Raw genomic sequence first — 23,932 nt, 5'->3', positions numbered from 1 at the left:
GGTACCATACAACGAAATTTGGGAGGGGGGGCTCCCCTGGGGCTAGGAAAAAAAACTAAAAACAAGAAGGGAAAAGAGCTGGTTTACATAAATAATATACATTCTGATTGAAGTAAAACTGTAGGTTACTGTTTAAAAAACCAAAAGTATATGAGAGTGCCACTTGCTCATTGAGTCGCGCAGGGTGTCAGTGCGCCTCTCCTAGCAGGGACGGGTTCGGGATTTCGGGTTAAATATTCAAAATGGCGGACGGAGGAGCAGCGAGTCAAGATGAGAGTTCAGGACCAGGTAATCATTACAGCATTTTACATATTCATACTCATATTCAAACACTCTTTCTCTCAATTCATAAAGCTCGGGGGGAGAAGAGCGAAAACAAATGTATCTGGCGTATCGGTGCTGGGGTTAACGTCAATTCTGTTCATTTTACATCCTAGCGGGATATTTTACAGAGTGGGGGAAACGGGCTATTGCAGTGCGACGGGAAAATTAAAGGAAAAAAAAACCTGCCTCCCTTTGTGTGATTAGACCGCTCTGCGCGCTACATATTCATACCGCTGGCGACAGATGCGACTTAGCATATTTTATTAGTAAACGACGGACGTGACTGCAGTTTGTATACATGTCATATTTAGATATTTCATAAATACTGTATGTTGCTACTGTAGCTGTTGTGGCTATGAGGGTAGCTTTGCTAGCTCTTTCTGCTAAGGCCAGGCAGGCTTTGTGTTTACGAGTCTGAACCTTTTGGAGGAGGTTTGCATATTCATTTTGAGCCAACAGGCAGCGGCCGCGCGTATACAGTATAATCATATTTACAGTAGCTACAGTCAGAGATGTGGGAAGCCCAGAAGCTAACTCTTCTAACCCTGGTGTCGGAGGGCTTAGCGCAGCGTGATTTTAGATGCCCATTCTCCCCTGCCTTTGTGCTCGATGCAGGCATCGCCTGTTGTGTTATTCATGCCTATGGGCCTCCCCGACCATAGAGAATGCGGAGTTCAGCATATTCCATCAACTATTCTAGCTATATTATTATCTCGGCGCGCTCTGCAAACATCAAACATTCTCGTATCTTTTAAAGATGATAACATAATGTCACAATGTTTTAAATGTCTCCTGTATAACTCGACTTAGACAGTCGTGTATCCGTTTTTATTTCGTCCTTACATTTACATAACAAGTTTTTGTTCGTCTGAGTTTTTCCATAATTTACCCTAACATGTCTGTCAAAAGCGTGATATCGGCTATAGCCTACAAGTACCATCATAATATGCCATTTCTTCCCCGGAGAAATTGAATAACTTTGTGACGAAATTCATTGTAAACAGCCACTCTTCAGATCAGAAACGCCATCAGGACTTCTTTAGTTGTACAGATTTGTTGTGGAGAATATCGGCCTAGTCTAGAAGGAAAGCACGTTTATTTCAGCGCTATAGCAGGAAAAATACAAAAGACCGCTGTTCATGTCGCAAATTGGCACACTTCTAAACTTCACGGTCACCATGACCCGACTCAAAAGAAATCACAAACCACTTCAATAGTTGTATCTCTTTGTTCCCGCCATTGTCTGGCCGTCCGATCCGCTACGGTCGTTTCGAGAGTTCAGATGGAAGTTTGAAGCTTTGAAGTTTCGCCTGAGTTTTCGCCTCTACTTGTGTGCGTCTGGGTGTGTGGCTGTGTTTGTTTACGCAAACTGAATATATTAAAAGGTTCTCATTAGAATGTGTAATTCGGGGCGGTTTCGTTTATTTAAAAATGGTGCAGCAGTGGTTCTCCGCCTCTCTTGCTTTTAAAAGCACGACTTCAACCTCGCTGTCTTGCAATTGTTTAGCAAATCATGTAATGCCCCCGAAGCCTTCCTACCTACCTGTGCCCCTGTCTATTGGGGGAGGGGTAGTAATGAGGCCCACTCGAGAGAGAGAGAGAGAGAGAGAGAGAGAGAGAGAGAGAGAGAGAGAGAGAGAGAGAGAGAGAGAGAGAGAGAGAGAGAGAGAGAGAGAGAGAGAGAGAGAGAGAGAGAGAGAGAGAGAGAGAGAGAGAGAGAGAGAGAGAGAGAATGTACATGTATGTACATTACATTGTTTTTGTTTTTATCTTCACACTTCACATGCTTTGGCAATGTAAATGTATGTTTCCCATGCCAGCTCACCTATTTTCTTGGAACTGCTTTTACGTAGATAGTACGTTTACGTAGACGTTTTAATTTAATGTGTAGCCTTTTTGCGACCATTTCCTCACAACGATGTCTTATGTTGTGACATTTAATATGAACATAAACATATATAACATATATATATGTTTTTCTTTGTTTGTGTGTTCATACAGTTAGGCACATCATCTTTGTTTTTGTTTTTAACACACCACTTAGGCTACTTGTTGTTTTGGGGAAAAAATAAGTGCACTTTGTGGAAAAAAGGTCGTTTGAACAGTTGCATTGACTTATTGATCTGCTTTTTGGAGTGGGAGATGAGAAATGACTCTCATATTCACCTTCTCCTCACTTCCTCACAGTTTTACATCTTCACCCTCAATCCATCTGGAGAGTTCTTTAATGAATATTCATTCATGTAAACATGGTAATCATGAATAATGCATACTTCTGGTAATAGATGCAAGGCATCTTAAAGTGTACCTGAAGTACATACAAACAAGCTGTTTCAGAGTGAAAGGAAGAGAGGATCATATTATGTACAAGAAAAGTGTATGACTGGAGAGTAAGTCAACAAAATATCAAAATATTGGTCTAGAGTTAAAGTGAAACCAAGTTGTAAGTTATAAAGACAGCTGTTTAATAGTAGACAAATTCCTACAACTCATTCCTACAGTCAGGCTTGATGTCAGAGATGAGGAAGGCATACGTGGTGAGAAGAGTGATACACGTATTTTTAAATTTAATTTTACACCTTAGCCTAGGTGTCAGCAAACAGCAAAAGCTCATAGTGTAACTCAAGTGGAAATACATCGGCTTCTTACCATAATTGTAGGCTCAAATGCATTAAAATACATGATATTTATCTGCAGTCGTTGCTTCATTTTGTCAGCAGAGCAGTTTAGCTCTAAATACTCAACAAACATAGGCTTGGCCTCAGCGCAATGGAAATTGGATGTGAAGTGACAACTCTAATCATATTTGGAATGTATTCTGTCTACTCCTTTTTATTCTTTGTCTCTCATAGAAGCTGACATTAGCTGCTTTGCTAAATCCAGTCAAACTCCATAAAACAGTGCTAATGAATGAGTGTTGTTGTTTTATGGCCTTTATGCTGTCCATGTCTTGCTGCTGTTTTGTCCAATGTTATTACACTGAACAACAATATAAACGCAACACTTTGGTTTTTGCTCCAATTCTTCATGAGTTGAAATCAAATACTTTTTGTACACAAAAGGCCTATTTCTCTCATTGTGTTCTCAAATTTGTTTAAATCTGTGTTGGTGAGCACTTCTCCTTTGCTGAGATAATCCCTCCACCTGACAGGTGTGGCATATCCAGATGCTGATTATTGCACAGATGTGCCTTAGGCTGGTCACAATAATAAGACCACTCTAAAATGTGCAGTTTTATCACACAGCACAATGCCACAGATGTTGCAAGTTTTCTACTTATTATTATTATTATTATTATTATTAGACCTACTATTATTATTACCTATTAAAAACTCTCTGCTGAAATATTTGCATAATCATTTGTACCACAATTGGGTTTTGCGAAACACCCTAGCAACTGCAGTGCATCTCCAGACTGTGTTTTGTATATTTTATCTTTCTGCTAATGCACTTTTTTTGCCTGTTTGGCTTTAGGTTAAGAAGGTTACCGTAGTGTATGACGTGGAAGGAGATCGAGAGGGCTGCTATTGTGTATCTCTCCTCTTGTTTCAGGGGACCTTGCCATAACCTATATTTTAATACTCTGTCTCAAATAAAGCGTCATTGCACAGCAGTAAATTAGGTTTAACATTGAGGATAGGCTTGGTCAGTTCAGTTGAGAATGGGAGCCAATTAATTTGCAATGCTTGACAACCTGATATTGCCATGGTTAAGGTAAATGTCCTATTCTACTCGAGATTAGTTTTGTCTAAACTCTAAACGTAGTTGAGTTTGTTTGGCTGAAAACAGCTTCTCTCCACACTGATTCATGTTTGACTCTCCTGGGTCGTTTCCTGAGAACGTAATTGTAGGAAAAGTTTGGTCTGGTATTAAAATTCTCAAACCGGTAGGCCTATATCTTCCCTCCAAAATACCCAGATACGGTAATACTTTTTTAGCAGACCTTCAACGTGACTTGAAATTGTAGCAAATCTACTGCAAGTAGTTCCTCTCTCTGACTATCGTTACCAGCCTAAAAGGCAGATTCATGACCTCCTCCACTGTTTTCCCCTAAGTCAAGAGTTATTGATCATGCCTTGTGATGCTTTTGTGCAAGTTATTTGGATGATATTAAACCAACATTTGGTGGGGATAATAATGCTAAAATACAGGTGGAGATAGTATTGACAGAAATAAACCAGTAAGCTTAATGGTGCAGTATGTAACACAAACTCTTTCTAATGGCTGTAATGACTTGTCGTTGATGTACTCAAGACAATTAATCAATCATGTAGTCCAATTCTTGGAATTTTAAGCTGTGTCCTTCCTATCGGAGGTTGGACAATTTCTCTGCTGTGATTCTGGAGATTGTTCCCTATTTGCAACATGTTCCAACAATTCAATTGTAATGTATTGATTGATTGTACAGGTCTGCCGTTGCTCATTCCTGAACCTGAGAATACCCTACAACAGTTCGAAATATTTCATTTCTGAATACTATTTTGGTCCCGAAAGCACTTTCTAGCCCTTTTATTTATTTATTTATTTTACGTACAAACATGTTATTGGCTAGGGACATGTTCCAGGGGAGTGGACTCACAGATTTTCACTTTTCTGTCTCTGGTGGCTGCCTCATGCAGGCATGCAGAAACACAACAGCTGATGGGAGGATGATGTTGTTTAAAACTTCAAACTGGATTTTGCCACAGTGGCCAAAGGTAGCAGATTGTTCCATTTAAATACCTGTATTCACCTGGTAATACCTTATGCAAAGATGCTTACAGGGCTACAAAGCTATCAGGAAGTTAATCCCTGATCAGCCACTGTCTAGTGTTCCTAGTACTGTCCTCAGCCGGTCTGTATTATTGTGGCCTGATCTTGGTTGAGGTGTTATAGACAGTTATATAGCCAGTCTCAGTCTATTGTGATGAGTGAGTGGTTGGAAGAGTTAGTATAGAAAAATACTGCAATTCAGTGCCGGTTTTGGTTTTATAAAGAAGATTCTTAGAGCTACTCCGTGTTCCCCACTTTTTTAGAGACCTTGAAAGATCAGATTTATCAGCAGAAATCAAACATTGCTCTAAAAGCCTCAAACTGCCATCTTACCACTCTGCCACATGAACTCTCAGAACATGTGTACATTTCAAGCCTGCAAACTGCGACACTTTAAATGAATGTGCAATAACACTATGTGCAATATGACAACCCTGGCAACAAGGTTGCAGAGAAATAGGAAATGTTAGAATAGGTATAGCATAGCATAGAGTACAGCACAGTGTTTTATCTGTACAGTATAGTATAGTGGATAGTGTACATAGCCTTTATTTATGTAAACCAGCTCCTTTCCCTTCTTGTCTTTTTAGTTTTTTTTTTTTTTTCTTTCCTAGCACCAGGGGAGCCACCCCTCCCACATTTCGTTGTTTGGTACCTGTACTATAGCAATGACAATAAAGACCATTCATTCATTCATTCATTCATTCATTCATTCATGTTTGTGCCCAACACATTAAAAAGAAAGAAAAGGCAAAAAAAAAACTCAGCAAATGAACAACTAATGGAATTTAAAGCTAATCTAAATATGCAAATTTTCACATGCTTCATAGCTGGCGGTACCCTTAGCCCTCACCCTCTGTAGTTGCTCTGTGTGGAATGCTTTAGCCACGGGGGTCTGGCGGTAATGACGGGCTTGTGGTGGATTAATGTGGAGTTATTTATTTCCGATTGAGTGCGTCCCCCCTCCTACACCCCCCCTCACCCCATTTCCCTCATTAATAACCAGGCCGGTCTCCATGACTCCTGGAGGAGTTTTGGACTAGCAGCCTGAGACATTCTATTAGCACCACCACTCCTCACCAACGTGCCCTGACCACCGCCAACAGGCCTAGCACTGCATTCTGGGATGTCGTCTCCCCTTTTACCTGCTCTTAGCTAATTACTCTGCCTCCCTCTCTGACAGTAATTGGTCTTGTGCTACCTCCCCTGCCTCTGCTGTCGTGTTCTGGTTTGAGCACTTTTCCCCCCTTTTTTTCTCTCTTTATTCTCCATCTTACTCCCCCGTTTTTTATTTAATTTTTTATATCATTTTCTAAAAGCCATCCAATTAATATGCTAATGAGCTGATAAATATTTATGGCAGTTTTAAATTATGCAGAAAGCTTTCAGAGCTCGGTGTGAAATGAGTCGCTCGCAGGACTTCAAAGCCTTGCATTGCTAACAAGGGTAGATTTGCATACCGCTTTAATCAGCTGAATACTGATTATGCTTCATTATAGCGAGAGAGAGAGAGTTGTTCCTACACCCTGTTGGCTTTCGCAGTGTACTGTATCTCAGTGTTGTTCAGTGGACCGTGTGGTGGACTGTGCTAGCGCCTCTGTGTGTAGCTGTGGTTGTATTGGACTCTGCTCTCTGACCAGTGGACTGAGGAGAGGGTGGGGTAGAGAACCCCCTGTCTGTGGGTCTGAGTGCCGGACATCCTGTCTGTAGCTTTTGCAACCATGCTAGAAAAAACAGGTTCAGCAGAAGTGGGTGAGTTGTGGGGTTTTGATGTAGTGTATTTTAGTGTGTCACTGTTATTCATGTGTGTATAGGACCCAATCTGAAGGGAGAGCGTTTTCCGGCTTGGAACTTTTTGTGTTTTCAGTTTGAGCATCTCTTTTTGTCATTCCTCTGGTGGTGGTTGATGAAATGAATTGTCAGCTGTATTGAAAAGAGGGTTTCTTATGTTAGGTCAGTTGAAGATTGACATAGTACAGTTTAGTATTTTGGGCCTAAGGGGCTGTTTTAAGGTGGACGGTGGGGGTGTTTGTTTTTAGAAGGTCAGTGACAATTGAGTGAAAGTCTCTCTCTGTCCTTTCTTTCTGTCTGTGTGTCTGTCTGTCTGTCTGTCTGCCTGCCTGTCTGTCTGTCTGCCTATTCCAGATTCTAGAATGAGTAATCCGTCAGAAACTAGTAAATGTGCAATGGAGAGTGGGGACGGAAACACAGGTGAGTTACCCTCTGTGACCAGCTGCTTTTCACTACCTGTGCTTACCAGGGTCACGTTCAGGAGGCACAAAGAGTTTCAACTGGAGTTTAAACTATAAATATACAGGCTATATAAAACACTGTTAAATTAAGCGAACATCTCTTTCTTTCAAAAAAAGAAAGAAATTTGTCCTGCGTGCGTGCCTATTGAACACAACCCTGGTTCTTCTGACTGTTGTGGCTGTCCTGTGGAGTCTGAGGTTCTGCGGTGCTGATTGACAAATGGGATGGCAGAGAGCAACTTGGCTTTGGTGGTTTAGTGAAAGTCCATTGCGTGTTTGTAGTTTTGTGCTTAGAGGCTGTTAAATAGATTACGTGTGTGTGTGTTTTGTTTGTGTGCCGATGGTAATGAACCTAACTAGAATTCTTACAAAACGAAAAGACATATATTAGCTTCTTTAAGACATATTTCAGGTCCTTCACAATGTCTTTGGAACAAACATTTCATGGGAGATGATTGATTCTGAAATGATAGATTCTGCAGTCGTTGTATTTTGGTGAGGTCAGATGTTCAGATGCGAGGTGTATCTGTGGGCGTTGCCTCTCTGATGACTTGGTTGTTTTTTCCCCCCTCAGGAGTTCAAACAAATGGACTGGACTTTCAGAGGCATACAGTGCAGACTACAAGCGCAATCACCAATGCACATGCACAAGCCCTCCTTCAACAGGTAACACGCTCACTGACCCAGTCCTAACACACTCACACACACACTTGCATGCACGCACGCACACACACACACACACACACACACACACACAGGCTGCACTTATTACAGGTATTTACTTACTTCAATATCTACGAACCTCTCTACCTCTATCACAGACAGACACACACACACACACAATGTGAATGGAATGGAATGGAATGTGGAGGAATGTGAACTGCAGAGGACTCCTGGGTCATTGCAATGCTCTTGCGTGATGTTGCCTGTCTGTCTGTGTGGCAGAAATGTAGCCAGTTGGCCCTACTTTATTATTAAGAGAGTAGCTGTGTGTGTGTGTGCGTGTGTGTGCGTGTGTGTGTGTGTGTGTGTGTGTGTGAGTGTGTGTGTGTGTGTGTGTGTGTTCCAACAGAACCACACTCACACACACACAACACACAACACACAACACACACCACACCACACACCACACAACACACAACACACAACACAACATAGGAACAGTACATTTAAATGAGGCAGGCTCTCTCAGCATTGCCTGGCAACATGGTAGATTAATCAACCATGTATGCTAATTAGCTGTTCTGTCGTTGCTCGGAAACAGATGGTGGAGAATATGCAAATCTATGCAGAATTTACATGCACTGCATAACAGTTTTTTTTCTAATTAACTCCTCCGCTCACCCCCTCCCTCTCCTCTTCTTCCTCTCTTGTCGCTGCAGGTGCAGTGCCATCTCTAACACCCACTTCCTCTCCTGCGCTTTAATCTAGATAATTTTATGTTAATGAAAATCCTGTTTGTGTTCCAGACATGCTATGTTTTGTGCTAATATGTACTTCTATATGTTCAAGTGTTTTTTGGCTCGGTGTGTAGCTTAGTGTTTCTTCACTGATTTTTAAATCTCCATATTCAAGCAATAGGTTGTCAGTCCTCTCGCTCACAACTCTGACCATGAATCGGAATATTTATTGGAGAAACGGATTTAAACCATCAGGTTTTTCTGTGCTCGCAATTGGCCCCGGTCAGCATGCTTAGACACAAACTGATTCACACAAGTGTACCATTGTTTTCTCCATGGCGTTGCTCTGGGAAAGGTTATCCTCAATAAGCCCCCCCCCCCCCTCTGTGCTCTACTCCTAGTCCAAGTCTGAAGACACGGGCGCACTCCAGACCTCCGTCCAGCAGGGGGTGCTGCCTCAAACCCAGCTCATGTTGGCCGGGGGACAGATAGCTGGAGTAAGTGGCATGATGCTACCTGCCTGGCCCCAAGACAGAATATGGCCCCCATAAGCACAGATCCAGGGTCAGAGATTAACTCTATCCTCAATCCTAACCTAAATCATTCTAGACATTTAAACAAATAATCTGACCCTGAATCAGTGGTTAGTGGTCTGGTCAGCTTCTTCTTCTTCTCGGGTCTGCCTGCCAGATCAGTCACAGCGAGGGTGGGGTTATGTCCAAGTACTCATGGAAGAGAGGTGGGGGGACGATGCCAAGTATTTGGACATAACTTTGAATGTTTTTGCACACGTACAATTATACCAACAACCTCACAGACCAGCCCTCCATCTCTCAGTGTGTTCCATCCACAGTCCAGTAGGTGTCATGTTCATCTGTGATTGGTCCCCTCACATGCCACCCAGTCACATGGCCAGATGGTCAGGCACCGATCGACCTCGTTTGACCACCCAAAGCGGCAGCCTCGTTGGCCTTTCTTGTAGGGGGAGGGCACTCCCACACTGTCGCCCGCCATCTTCCTTACCACCCTCTTGTCAACGTGCATGAGCAAGTCTCTCCATCTGTGTGTCAGGACACCGCTTCACAATTCACATGAAAGGCTACAGTTGTCATTTGTTATGTGTGCCCTGAAACATGTACGCCCTGAAAAAAAAAAAAAAAGGGTAAGAATTGTGAAAGAAAACACTTGTTTTGACAGCACTTCTCTCTTTCTCACCCCCCCCCCCCCTCTGTCTCACTCTCCCTCTCCTTCCCTTCTTTCTTCCTTTTCTCTCTCTCTCTCTCTCTATCTCTGGTGGTAGTTGACCCTGACTCCGGCTCAGCAGCAGATGTTGCTGCAGCAGGCCCAGGCCCAGATCCTGGCTGCAGCGGTGCAGCAGCACTCGGTCAGCCAGCAGAACACCGGGGCCAGCATTTCTGCCTCCGCAGCCACCCCCATCACCCAGCTCTCCCAGCCCATCCAGATCACCTCTGTAAGACACACACACACACACACATATATATATACACAATTTGTGGCAAATTACACATATTATCAAGTTCTACTGACACGTGTGGCAAAAGCAGATAACACTGTAGAGGAGTTTCAAGACAGACTGATTTGTATACTGGTTTGTAAGACTGGTTTGTATACTGGGTTGTAATAATGATGACAGTCGTTGGTTACATTCGTGACTTTGAACTAATCAAAGTGAAGAAGGGGAGGGGCAAACAAAAATGTCACTAGATGCCAGCTACTACACTGTCAACTGCATCTCGATTGTTTCATTTCAAATCCATTGTGGTGGCATACAGAGCCAAAATGATGCGTGCGTGCGTGCACGCGCACATCTGTGACGTGTGTTCCTCTCTCCCTGTGTGTGTGTGTGTGTGTGTGTGTGTGTGTGTGTGTGTGTGTGAGGACATACAGCAGCTACAGCAGTTGCAACAGCAGAACCTGAGCCTGCCCCAGTTTGTCTTGGTGCAGCCCGGACAGTTGCAGCCCACCCAGTTCATCATCTCGCAGTCACCGCAGGGCCAGCAGAGTATGTACTCAACCCAAAGTATGTACACACACTGTCCTGTTTCTCTGTTGGTTCTTCAGATTTAATACATCTCATCACAACAAAATGTAACACCCTTCGCTCCCTCTGTCTCTCCATCTCTCTCTCGCTCTCTCACTTTCACTCTCACTCTCACGCTCAGGCCTCCTGCAAGCCCAGAATCTTCTAACTCAGCTACCTCAAAGCCAAGCCAACCTTCTGCAGACTCAGCCAAGCATCCTCGCCACGCAGGTCAGCAACTCCAACTCCAACTCCTACAATCCCCCCAAACAACTCCACACGTTGTCACTCCTATAAGAATATCTCAATCATTATCAAGTCACTCAGTTCCAGCTCTGGTCCAGAGCAACTTCCTGCCACCGTAATATGGGCGTTCTTGACCAGATGCATTTCGTATGTCCTCCACCCTATATAGCCAGCGACTCCGACGCGCACGATAGCAACCACGCCCATCCAGACCCCGCCCAAACGCCTGGACACGCCCAGCCTGGAGGAGCCCAGCGACCTGGAGGAGCTCGAGCAGTTCGCCAAGACCTTCAAACAGAGACGCATCAAACTGGGCTTCACTCAGGTGCGTGTGCGTGCGCGTGCGTGTGTGTGTGTGTGTGTGTACATCGAGAAGCTGAATATTCCTTTGGTGTGAAGACTCAACCTTTCTCAGGCAAAAATTGGCCAGGAGACTCGACGGATCATTAGGGGAGGGTCGGGGGGCAGGAGAAAAGGGAGGGGGGTTGTAGAAATGTTGGCAGAGCTCTCCCTTCTCCTCTCTCTCTCTCTCTCTCTCTCTCTCTCTCTCTCTCTCTCTCTCTCTCTTTCTCTCTGCAATATGAGAAACTACTGTGCAATAACCATGGGAATAGTGCAATGTTCTATAACCGTGCAATATGTTTACATTCTTGTGTTAGGGGTCATATACTCTATATAAGTCTACTACTCCATATGTTCATATGTTTATAAAAGTACACAGTTACATGCTAACTCCCCTCTGTCTAGAAGTTCACATAATAGATACATTCTCAGATGTCTACCGATCATTTATCCCCCTATTTTTATTTTTATCCCCCCCCTATTTATGTATATTTATGTCTCATTCTTTTTTTTCTTTTTTATCTTAGGACTGTGTTTGTTTGTTAGCACCGAGGGTTTGCATTTAAATTTTGTTACCTGTTACAATGACAATAAAGATCATTCATTCTCTCTCTCTCTCTCTCTCTCTCTCTCTCTCTCTCTCTCTCTCTCTCTCTCTCTCTCTCTCTCTCTCTCTCTCTCTCTCTCTCGCTCAGGGGGACGTGGGTCTGGCCATGGGTAAGCTGTATGGGAACGACTTCAGCCAGACCACCATCTCCCGCTTCGAGGCCTTGAACCTGAGCTTTAAGAACATGTGCAAGCTGAAGCCACTGCTAGAGAAGTGGCTCAATGATGCAGGTTTGTCCCTGAGCCCCCCTGGATAAACCCCTCTGCCTTACTTCGTGTGTCATGTGTGTGCCTTACTTTGTGTGTGTGCGTGTGCCTTACTTCGTGTGTGTGCGTGTGCCTTACTTCGTGTGTGTGCGTGTGCGCGTGCGCGTACAGGGTATCTGTGCTGTATCTTGTCTTTACCTCTGTCCCTGTTCCTTGTGTCGGTGCAGTTTGTGCAGAGAACCTGTCGTCTGACCAGGGCCTGTCCAGCCCCAGTGGCCTGGCGTCCGTGGGCCTCATGGAGGGGCTCAACCGCCGACGGAAGAAGAGGACCAGCATCGAGACCAACATCCGCGTGGCCTTAGAAAAGAGCTTTCTGGAGGTTGGCCACGTTTCACATTCTACACACATATAGCGATGTTTGAAAAAAAGGGAGCAGACTTCTCACTACTTCTCAGAGATATTTTTCGAGGAAACACGGTTGTAGGTTGTAGATCTGTGACACTGTTTCCACGCTGCGTTTGAGGGACTTGGCTCATCGTCAACGTTTCGTAGTGGGAGTGGCGGGAACGGAATCAAACGAAAGCAAACGTGACACGGTCTGGTCAGTTGTTCTGCAAGTCGGCATCCGATTTAATGGTCAGACTTTTTTTTCGAGAAATGTAAATACATTTCAGCGTTGTTGAAAATCAATGACACCACGCTCGCTAGTCAACTAACACAGCTTGTTTTGTAACAAGGCTAACAATGTAAAGTAGTATTGTAGTTAACTAGGTAGCAATGGGGGGATTACTCACCGAATCCATTGCAGTATTTTGGCTCGACCAGCGAGTTTGTGTTGTGATTTTCGACAACGTCAAAATGGATTTCCGTGTTTCAAAATAAAAGTCTGAACATTCCGATTGGTTGCTGACTTGCCGCCCTAAACGAACAGACCGTGTCACAGATGACGGAGTGTTCAGGGAGCGGTTGACTCCCCCGTGCTGAAAGGGCGTCCCTGGCTTCTTTGTCCCCTTGCAGCAGAACCAAAAACCTACCTCTGAGGAGATCACCATGATCGCCGACCAGCTCAACATGGAGAAGGAGGTGATCCGGGTCTGGTTCTGCAACCGCCGGCAGAAGGAGAAGAGGATCAACCCCCCCAGCAGCATAGGCATAGGCAGCACCCCCATCAAAACCATCTTCACCCCCGCTAGCCCCCTGGTACGGTTACACACACACACACACACACACACACACACACACACAGTAATTGTATTTGTGTATATCCCATTGATGACTTCCTCTTCTGTGTCCTGTAGGTGGCCAGTACGGCGAGCCTTGTTAACACCATCAACACACCGACCACACTGACTGTAAACCCAGTGATGCCTCTCACCAGCACCAGCGTCTCCAACCTGTTCACAGGTGTGTGTGTGTGTGTGTGTGTGTGTGTGTGTGTGTACACACGTGCGTTACGGTACGAAGGAATAGGTGAGAGCGGGGGTGTGTGAGGGATGTTTCACCATACACAGGGATGACCAGAGAGGGTTGTGTGAGATAATAAAATTAAAAAAGAATATCTCTTAACCCGTCGGTTCCGACCACGTCCTCTCGCCCTCAGGCACGACCATCGGAACGACCGCAAACACGGCGTCCGTCATCTCCACCGCCCCCATGGTTACCGCGGCGACGAGATCCCCGTCACTAAGCCCCTCCCCTACGGCGGCCGAGGCCGGCGGGACTGGAACCCAAGAGCACGCGGTGGTCGCCCAGGCCCCGTCGTCTCTGGCAACCACGCTGGGGGCGGGCCAGGTGATGGTGGCGGGGCCCGGGCTCTCGTTACCCAGCAGCACTAGCTTCGCCGCCATGGCCGCGGCAGCCGGCCTCAACCCAGGACTGATGGCCTCCTCACAGTTTAACCCTGGGTGAGTAGGGGGGGGGGGGGCTCACAGTTTAACCCTGGGTGAGTGGGGGGGGGGGGGGGGGGTGCACTTAACACATGAAAAGGCATACTGGTCTCTGACTGTGTGTGTGTGTGTGTGTGTGTAGGGGGGCCTTGCTGAGTCTGGGTCCGGGGGGGCTAGGCAGTGCTCTGAGCCCTGCCCTGATGAGCAACAACACCTTGGCCACCATCCAAGGTGTGTGGAGCGGTAAGTACACCTGTTTTACTACTCCTCTCCACCCAACACTTACACACCTGGCCTGGCTCCTCTACACTTACACACCTGGCCTAGCTCCTCTACACTTACACACCTGGCCTAGCTCCTCCACACTTACACACCTGGCCTAGCTCCTCTACACAGCATGTGATACACACACTACACCCGTGTTCAAGCTAGAAAAGTAACGCTAACGTGGCTAACATTAGCCATAGTACACATCCACGTCCATCTCGAGCTAATAGATGAACCCGTCTCAGTGGCCTTGCAGTAGAGTGTCCGCCCTGAGATCGGGAGGTCGTGAGTTCGATCCCTGGCCGAGTCATTGGCTTGGCATTAAGGGTTGCGGGGGGGGGGGGGGGGGGGTAAGACCCTGTGACATACCAGCGTCACGTCCAGGGGGGTTGTACTCGTATGTCAAGCCGCCTCACGCTACGGAAACGGGAGATAGGCTCCTGCCCCCTGAGGGCCGTCCTAAGAACCATCGGAGCCATCTGTTCTCGAGGCTACTTACTCTCTTCTTAGCGTTAGCCGCAGTACACTATCGACAGCTATGTCTCCTCCACATCTCCCTTGGCCTGTGGGGTCCCCCAGGGTTCAATCCTTGGTCCAATCTTGTTCTCCCTCTACATGTTACCCCTTGGTGCTCTTATTAATAGTTTTGATGGCATATCCTATCACTGTTATGCAGATGATACGCAATTATATGTTTCTTTTAAACCAAGTGATCTCAGCAAACTCACCATCTTACATGACTGTATTGCTGGAATAAATAATTGGATGGCACAAAACTTCCTACAGTTAAATGCAGATAAAACTGAGATACTAGTTATAGGCCCCGAGAGTACCTCGAATGAAATTCGGCGGTCCCTCGGTTCATTGGCATCCAATGTACGTAACACCGCCAAAAGTCTTTTTTGATAGCCACTTGAATTTTTAATACCATGTAAAAAAGGTCACACAGTCATGTTTCTACCATCTTCGCAATATCGCAAAAATCAAACCAATCCTTACTTCTCAAGACCTCGAAAAAATCATGCACGCATTTATCCCCTCACGTCTACACTACTGTAACGGACTCTACTCTATTCTCAGCCGCTCTTCTATTAACCGACTACAATTAGTACAAAACACAGCTGCCAGAATTCTCACTAACACACATCGCAGAGCTCATATAACCCCGGTTTTGGCCGCTCTTCACTGACTACCCAGACTAATCCAGAATTGATTTTAAAATCCTTTTAATAACTTATAAGGCATTACACGGGCTGGCCCCTCTCTATATCTCGGAATTATTACAGGCAAAGCCTAATGTGAGATCTCTCAGGTCCTCGGACAAGGGCCTTCTGGTCATACCCCCGACCAACCTCAGAACCAAGGGCGACCGAGCTTTTGTAGTGGTGGCTCCCACACTGTGGAACGCCCTCCCAGTATCGATAAAGAATGCTCAATCCGTTAATTGTTTTAAGAACTTAAAAACTTAAAAACACACCTGTTTTGTTTGCACTTTATTTCATGACACTCTCACCTGACCCACTTCTATAGGTCATTGTTTTGTTTTATCTCTTGTTGTGTTATTGCTCTTATGCCCTTATGTGCCTTGTGTTAACTTGTTTTTACCTGATTGTTTTTATGTGATGTCCACTGTACAGCACTTTGTAACTTTGTTTCGAAAGGTGCTTTATAAATAAAATGTACTTACTTACACATCCACATCCATGTTGAGCGGTCCTCCTCCAGGCGACAGACAGGTGACCCTCTCCCCCGCCCTCCTCTCCCTCCCTCAGCCCTGGCGTCGAGCGGCCTGGCCTCCCTGGACGCCAGCGGTAACCTGATCTTCGGCAACGCCTCGGCCGGCATCGCCCCCAACCTGATGACGTCGCCCCTCTTCCTGAACCCCCAGAACCTGTCGCTGCTCACCAGCAACCCCGTCAGCCTGGTGTCGGCAGGAGGAGCCGGGGGGGGAGGGGCCCTGCAGGTCACGGCCGATGCCAACCACCACCAGGTCACCACGGCAACCGCCTCCACCATCACCACTGCCTCTAAGGCCCAGTGAAGCTGAAAAGGGTCCGGGATCTCAAATGACGCTGTGTTACCCAGCGTAGTGCCCGTCTCTGTGCATCACATGGATAATACGGTTGTCGTTCGAGATTTCTCCCTAGGCTACACTCACCTCCTCCTCCCTTTCATCTTTCATTATTTAATCCTTTTGCTGCCACCAAAAAGAGACCCTTTTGTAAAGAGGGGATGATTTTTATTTTGCGTTTTGTTTCTTTCTGTCTTTCCCCTAATACTCCAAAAATGACGTGCGTTTTTCCCCCTGGATGCGTTGTTTCAACGTGGTGTCACACAGGAGAACTAAAGTCGGCCATTTTCTGAGCCAGGATCGTCTGGAACTCTGTGGCCTCTCACTCCCTGTGATCCCTGGCAAACATCCAGGGAAAGAAATAAGAGGGGACCATCCTGCTTTCCCTCTTTTCTCCACCTGTTTGAAAAATATATATCTTCCTCTTCCCTGTTCAGAAATACTGCTTCTGAAATACTTCTAACCAAAAATGTGTGATTTTACTTTGTTACTTTTTCTAACAAAATGATTTACTACTAAGTTCACAATCTCCGTCATCACTAAAGGGGGTGTTCATCCCTGGCCCTGTCTAGAGGTAAGAGTTTATTTTGTGTTGGGTTCTGTTGGACAGGCCTTGACACATCATATCAAAGTTTTATTTTAGTTTCATATTAAGTGTTTTCTTTTAGTTTGTAATCTTTTGTTTTAATGTGTGTGACTCACCATTCAGAACTTTGTACGTCTAACATGAACTTCAGCTTTAACTCCTATATCAATTTCTAATCGTGGTTATAAGGCTTTAAAAACCAAGTAATAAGTGGCCGTTGCTTTAGGGAACCAAGGGACTTTGTGGTCTCTGAAGCCCTCTATGTCTGAAACACTGAGTTTTACATTTCGCAGCAGTGGCAAACCGGCCATGGAGCTTTTGTAAACCGTTAGTCAAGGTGTGGACCATAGACACTGATCATGACATGACTGAAACAATAACTAGCTTTAAAGGATGTGCATACGTGCAGTCCTTATGTCAGATGGAGGGTGCTGGGGGTGGGGTGGGAGTTCAAATGTCAGGCAGTAGAGGGGTTTGCTTGTGACTGGTTGGGGGGGAGGGGGGGGGGTCTATACAGACGCATGCTGAGACCTCAGTAGCTGTATGATATATGGAGCTCTGTGACTGGGTGCTCTCTTGTTGCTATGTCGATCTGTATGGTTTCCATGCCAACTGTATGGGGTTGGTGTAAGGTAGATGGAGACGTTGTCTATTTTAACTCTGTTGGATTTTTTGTTAATACCGTTTTATCTACTTGTGCACAGTATCTGTACCAAAAAACAAACTGGATTTATGAACTGCAGTCTGCCTGTTTAGGAGGAGTTGAACTTTCTGACACAGTTAGATTTTTTTTTTTTAAGGTATCTTTTTATTATTATTTCTGCAGCCTTTTGACTGACTTACTTCAAGATATACCAAAAATATTTGTTAAAACTATTTTATTGTCAGTGTAGCTTAGCCTAGTCCAAATATTTATGAGTGCAAGCTCTCTCTCTCTCTCTCTCTCTCTCTCTCTCTCTCTCTCTCTCTCTCTCTCTCTCTCTCTCTCTCTCTCTCACTCTTTCTCTTTCTAGACAACAGGAGATACAAATGCAATATTTTAATGATCATTTTCCAAAGACAAACTATTTTTTAATTTGATAATAGCTCTCCCTGCTCAGCCGTGGAGTGGCAGCTCAAGTAACCAAAAAGAAAGGGATGGGAAGGCAGAGAGGTAAGCCCTCCTCCCCGATATAAAGTTAATATATTTGAGTGGTGTTTGGGTATGAATGATAATGGTTATATCAGTGGGTGCTTGCCCTCCAGGCTCTGACCTCTGCCCCCCCCATGATGATGATGCAGTGGACTGTGTTGTGGTCCCTCTTAGACTGGCATACCTGTGTTGGCAGCAGTTTGGGCCGTCGTCAGGCGTTAAAGGTTGGGGAGGGCTGTTGTTTTTCTACCAATGTTCAGCCATGAAATAAAAGCTTGAACCAAAGTCGTTTTCTCACTAGCTGCTGTGCCTGTGTGAGCAAGCAAGTTGCTGTTCACACGATCACTATTCTACACACTACTGACGTTTGTTCCTTGTTATTGCCCACATATTGAGATACTTAATCCATATCCCTGATCGGTAACTGCTTGTAAAGATCAGTGAAATTCAGCTTCGCATGGAAACCTGTATGTTGTTCTTTATCAGTTAGTGACAACATCCTGGGATCATGTCAGGTTGAGTGGTTAAGCCCCTCCCCTCTCCTTCCTCTGGAGGGTTCAGCTGTGTTAACTGGGCAGCATCAATGAGCAGAGCACCTGCCAAGTTACCTAAAGTGTAACCAGTTAGCCCCCGTGCTAACCACCCAACTGCTCCTTGCGAACCCATAACAAAGGTAGTGTCCTTCTACTGCCCCCAACGTGACCAGATCAATAACCAACTAGTTTGAAAGCAGTGACATCTCTCCATGTAACATGCTACTTTCTTTCTCTTTTTTTTTTTTTTTTTTTTTTTTTTAATCTTTGAATTACTTTGACTGAATACCTCAGCAGCACTTAAGGTTCACTGTAAGAAATTTAACACCAGTAGAATATTGTAGAATGTACAAGTACTGTCTGGTTTGCCATTTCAAGATTGATAACGATACAAGAAGAGTCATAGTTTTTCTCAAACTTAGGACAAACTACTACTGCTATTTTCTAGTACTACTATGTATGGGGTATTTCCAGGTTTCAACAGTCTTACATTATTATTTAGTGATCCTTCTTGCCAAAGCGATAGCCTTTCTCTCTGCGGCTGGGTTGATGTCTTGTTGCTGCTCACTTTGCTGGTTTCCTGTCCTTGAGGTCATGACAGGCCTGATGGGACTTGTAGTCCTGTTTGTAGTCACTTGTCAAAGCTATGAAGTGTGGTAGCTAGATGAACCTGGGGCCATTGACACCATGGGAAGTTACTGAACTATTTAACTGAGAAACGACTTAAGGATTAGGGAAAATATCTGTTTCTTAATTCTATACATATAAATATATATAGTATATATACAACACATGTAAGATATTCATATTTTATATTTGAACTAGTATGTTATCAAGACTGAATGTAGTGTTTTGTCATGCTCATATTTAAAAGACAAAAAAATGACGTACTTTTATTATTAATAATAGCAATTTTAAAAACTTTGTCAAGACCAAAAACTTACAACACGCCCCTTTGGCATGTGATTCACTGACACCTGTCCTGTATGTGGGTGTGGTCTGTTTAGTGGGAGGAGCTTGCTTGGGTGCCCATTGGACAGTCTCTTGTATGTGGGTGTGGTCTGTTTAGTGGGAGGAGCTTGCTTGGGTGCTCATTGGACAGTCCCTTGTATGTGGTCTGTTTAGTGGGAGGAGCTTATGTGGGTGCTCATTGGACAGTCCCTTGTATGTGGGTGTGGTCTGTTTAGTGGGAGGAGCTTACTTGGGTGCTCATTGGACAGTCCCTTGTATGTGGGTGTGGTCTCTTTAGTGGGAGGAGCTTACTTGGGTGCTCATTGGACAGTCACTTGCTGGAGACTGAAGCATCTGATCTGAATCTTTCCTAGTTTTTGCCTGTTTGTTTGTTTGCTTTATTATTGACTTGATTTGCTGTGCTGTCTTTAACAATCATTTGAATTTATATTACTTTATGCCTTTAATTGTTTTGTATAGATGAGAGGGCAAGATCACTGGCTTTCTTAGTTTGACAAAAGCTTAACATTATCATTTATGCCTTATTGTTATTTCGAAGACAAGAGCATTGTAGCCTATTGCTGTTGATGTGAGTGTGTGAAAGTAAGCTAGGAAGAGAAGGTACCTTCTCTCTGGCTTATTTGTTTAGCTCACTCGTTTCATAGTTTGTGCTCAAACGATGCAGTGAGCATTGAGTGTTTACTGTTCATTGGCAGTTATGTTGCTACCTTTTTCGATTTTAGTTGAGACAGGTGGGAATACCTGTAGGAAAAGCTTTACTAATAACTCAACTCCAGCAGGTGTGTGTGTGTGTGTGTGTGTGTGTGTGTGTGTTAGAAACAAAGAAGGGTAGGCTGACTGACTGCATACCATAGTGATGCATTGGGTCTCATCATACAGAGAACGTAAGATAGGAGCCCTTGGAATGAAGAGAAGAAGAGAAGTGAGAATGTTGTGCCAGTGGTTCCTATGAGAACCAACTGAAGCATCCCTGTGATCCAGAGGAGGCTGGTGGAGGTAGAAATCGAAGGATGGCCTCATTGTGTACGGCATGGAATGGAGTGACCTCATTCCATTCCATGCATTACAATGATCCCATCCTCCAATTTCTACCTCCACCAGCATCCCCTGGTGTGGTCCATATACAGTATGTGACAGTCTGGCTGTACGTCTGATGCTGGGGTCTCTGTAAAGTATGTGATGGTGTCCTGGTATGGTTTGATAGAGGCTATAGGGTAGTTACGGAGGGGAGATGGATATGGCGGAGTAATGGATCTTGCTTTTCTTTGATGTTCGTAACTCTTTACCCCCCTCTCTGGTGTAATGGGTTGATCCTCCACACTGGTTTGGTAAAGTGAGGTGGGAGCACCCGTAAGGCTGGGGTAACTAACTTGGTTAAGGGGGCTGTTGTATACCTCATTGCTAACTCAAGACTGAGTGAAACTTGCTTTAATCTACTTAAGAAAAAAAGAAAAAAAAAGAAAATGTAAAACTGAACAAACAAAAGAAAATCACAAACAAAAACAAAATGTCACGTTAGAGAAGCCCGCTGGTGTCTGTCTAGTGTTCAGAGTGTTGCGACAGTTTGCTGCCACAAGGGGGAGACATCACACACACCAGCACTCCAAAGAATGTCTGCTTTTTTTTTTTTAGGAGAGCCATTCGCTAAAAGAAAGCGCTCTCACAAATGACACTGGTTTCTTTCAGCATTCCTGCAATAGCCTCCTTTTAAAGTTGATTTACCTCTTGAAATGTTTAAAACATATACTTTATTTTCTTGATTTCGTTGATTCAGAGTTTTCTTGTTTCTTTTTTAAACAAGAGGTTTCACCCCGTTGAGTGAAACCGTGTTTATTTCTGTCTCTCTCTAACACCCCTCCCATTTGAACATTTCTGTTTCCTATGATTTGACAATCCTGTCCTTTTAATATCTCTTATTCTCTGAATGTAGATGCAGGCGTGTGAATGTCCTTTCCCCTGATGGTGTGCTCTCCTGTGGCCTCCTCTCTTTCCTGTGGTAACGACGTTAACCAAAGACTTCTAGTGATTGTATATGCACTACATCATCTTTCACCCCTCCCCGCCTCACTGTCGCTCGAGACCAGACACCGACACACCTCCAGCTGTACGCACACCTGCTCTCCTGAGCACCTGTAATCTTGATACAACTGTTATGGCAGAGGTGTGTGTGTTTTTGCGTGTAATGTATGTACACGTCCACGGACACACCTGACCTGCCAACTGTACCAGTGCCTGTTGGTATGGGTAGGTAGAGTTTGGAGGGGCAAAGTGGGCTTCTCTGACAGACAGGTAAATTAACCAATCCCATTGTAGCTGGGTGATGTTTGTTAATACACACTGAGGGTTGGTCCTGTGCACACTGTACATGCTCAGGACTCACCGTCTGTCTCCAGGACTGTTGCTAGGATACACCTTTTCCCTCATTTAAAAATACACTGTTTCTGCCTGTTGGATGACAGTGTGTCTGTTTGTCTCTCTCATCATATGTAAGTTGTACATATATTGTTAGGATACACATTCCCTGGCTTCCTAGGATACGCTGTTTGACTGCTGTGTGTTCTCTCATTTTCCTCCCTCTCTCTTGATTCTCTCTGTTTAGCTGTGACACTATGCATCATGGTCCTTCACTCTGCATGGGCTGGATCCAATTGGCCTAGCCCTTTTAGCCAATGGACTCTAGAGTCAAAGAGACACTTTGTTTGATGCTTTATTCCAAATGGGGAGTTGTAGGATCTCACAAGCGCTATCCCAAAGCAGAAATCCAAATATTAAACGTTTGACAAACGCAGATACCAAAGATAACTCTCTCTCTGTTCTGTGTCTCTCTCTAGCTGTCTCTCTCTCTCTCTCTCTCTCTCTCTCTCTCTCTCTCTCTCTCTCTCTCTCTCTCTCTCTCTCTCTCTCTCTCTCACACACACATACACACCCTGCAGCTTGTGTATTAAGAGACAAACCCAGCACTGGCTTTAGTCCTACCCTCAGTAATTCCAAAGCTTAGATGTATATTTTGATATATTTCTGAGAAACGAAGTGAAAAAAGTCTGTTGTTTTAAAACTTCTTGTTTGTTTGGTGTATTGCTTTTTCTGTCACAGCATGGAACTAATTGCAGAAATGTCTTACTCTTGGTAGGTTAAAGATTATAGTATTTTTGTATGTTTTGGGTGTGTCAAAAATATGTGTGTGAAATCAGTTTCACGGCCCAAGTGACCATGGTTTTAAAAACTTAAATGAATAGAAAAAAGGTAAACATGTACATATTTCTTCTGTTTGTGGATTTCAAGAAATGCATTCTGTAAAAAATAAATAAATTTTAAAAAAAAAGTACAACTCTCACTGAAGCTTGGGCTAAATCAAGGAATGTGTCCCCTATTTCCTCAGATTATGTAGTCTCCTCTGAATAGACTGTCGCTCTAGAATTCTGGGAGTCTGGCTGTCTCTGTGACACACAGTCCTAGAGTCTTCACTATGGACTAGAACACTGCTCACTGTTGCCAAGGGGACACACGCCTCTGATCTGACTATGAAATGCCTCCATTCACGGTTGCATAGAACTGAGTGACTGTAGAAATGTTAAGTATGTGAATCAGGATACATGGTAGATTTGATGCATTTGTCTGCTGTATTTTTTTTTCCTTTTTTTTTATATATAAATATATATAAAGATAATCTTTTACTGTAACTGTACAGTTCTCTTTTGTTGTAAACATCATTAAACCATTTTCCAAGTGTTTTAACATTGGAACGTGCACTGTCTTTTATTATGGCATCATGATCAACCACACACAGCCAGGTGACGTCATAAACATCCGATCAGAAACCAGCCAGGCAGCGAACAAACTAGATGACGAGAGCCTGTTCTCTACTGTTAGAAACACTACTCCTCCTCCGGCCTCCACTCATGTCCTACTGAAAACGCTCTGGAGGAGCAGCTCTAGGCTCCTCCCCTTGCATGTTCTCCTCTAATGCTTCCTGTGGAAGAAGTGAGTGGAGGATGTGAGGAGTCGCGTTCCTAACAATTGAGAAAGAGCCCAAGAGAAGATATCAACCCTCTTCTATTCACACTGATACATGCAATAGCAGCACAGAGAAGCAAGCGCAGGGATGGATTATTGATATGGATGTAGAACACAGACAACAGTATTGAGGGCTTTCATTAATAGGAGCTGTCAGAAGATCTGATCAGTTAGGAGCTGGTGGCTTAGGGAGTCGTGGGGCAGGGGGCCGTTGGCCCAGGGAGTCAGGCATCTCTTTCTTCCCGGGGGCAGTCTGGAATAAAGAACACCAAAGTTATGGTTTCATTTACCCTGACAGAGA

The 23,932-nt window shown here is 44.5% G+C and overlaps 1 protein-coding gene across 1 annotated transcript; it reads left to right on the top strand.

The window, feature by feature from the left end:
- Window positions 1-242: 242 nt before the first annotated feature.
- pou2f1b (POU class 2 homeobox 1b) lies at window positions 243-16,364 on the top strand (the record flags this gene model as incomplete). The annotated part of the gene is made up of 15 exons (XM_080537336.1): window positions 243-288; window positions 7,222-7,287; window positions 7,903-7,994; window positions 9,130-9,225; window positions 10,029-10,199; window positions 10,637-10,751; window positions 10,912-11,000; window positions 11,185-11,340; window positions 12,053-12,194; window positions 12,407-12,549; window positions 13,188-13,370; window positions 13,469-13,574; window positions 13,771-14,074; window positions 14,199-14,299; window positions 16,096-16,364. 15 exons carry the CDS (start codon window positions 243-245, stop codon window positions 16,362-16,364), a joined length of 2,079 nt encoding a protein of 692 aa, XP_080393462.1.
- Between the last annotated feature and the right edge of the window lie 7,568 nt (window positions 16,365-23,932).

Source organism: Nansenia antarctica (genome assembly GCF_963989245.1).
Source record: "Nansenia antarctica genome assembly, chromosome: 7".
Lineage (NCBI taxonomy): Eukaryota > Metazoa > Chordata > Actinopteri > Argentiniformes > Microstomatidae > Nansenia > Nansenia antarctica.
Note: the sequence above shows the minus strand (reverse complement) of the source record. Positions and strands in the feature narration are given on the sequence as shown.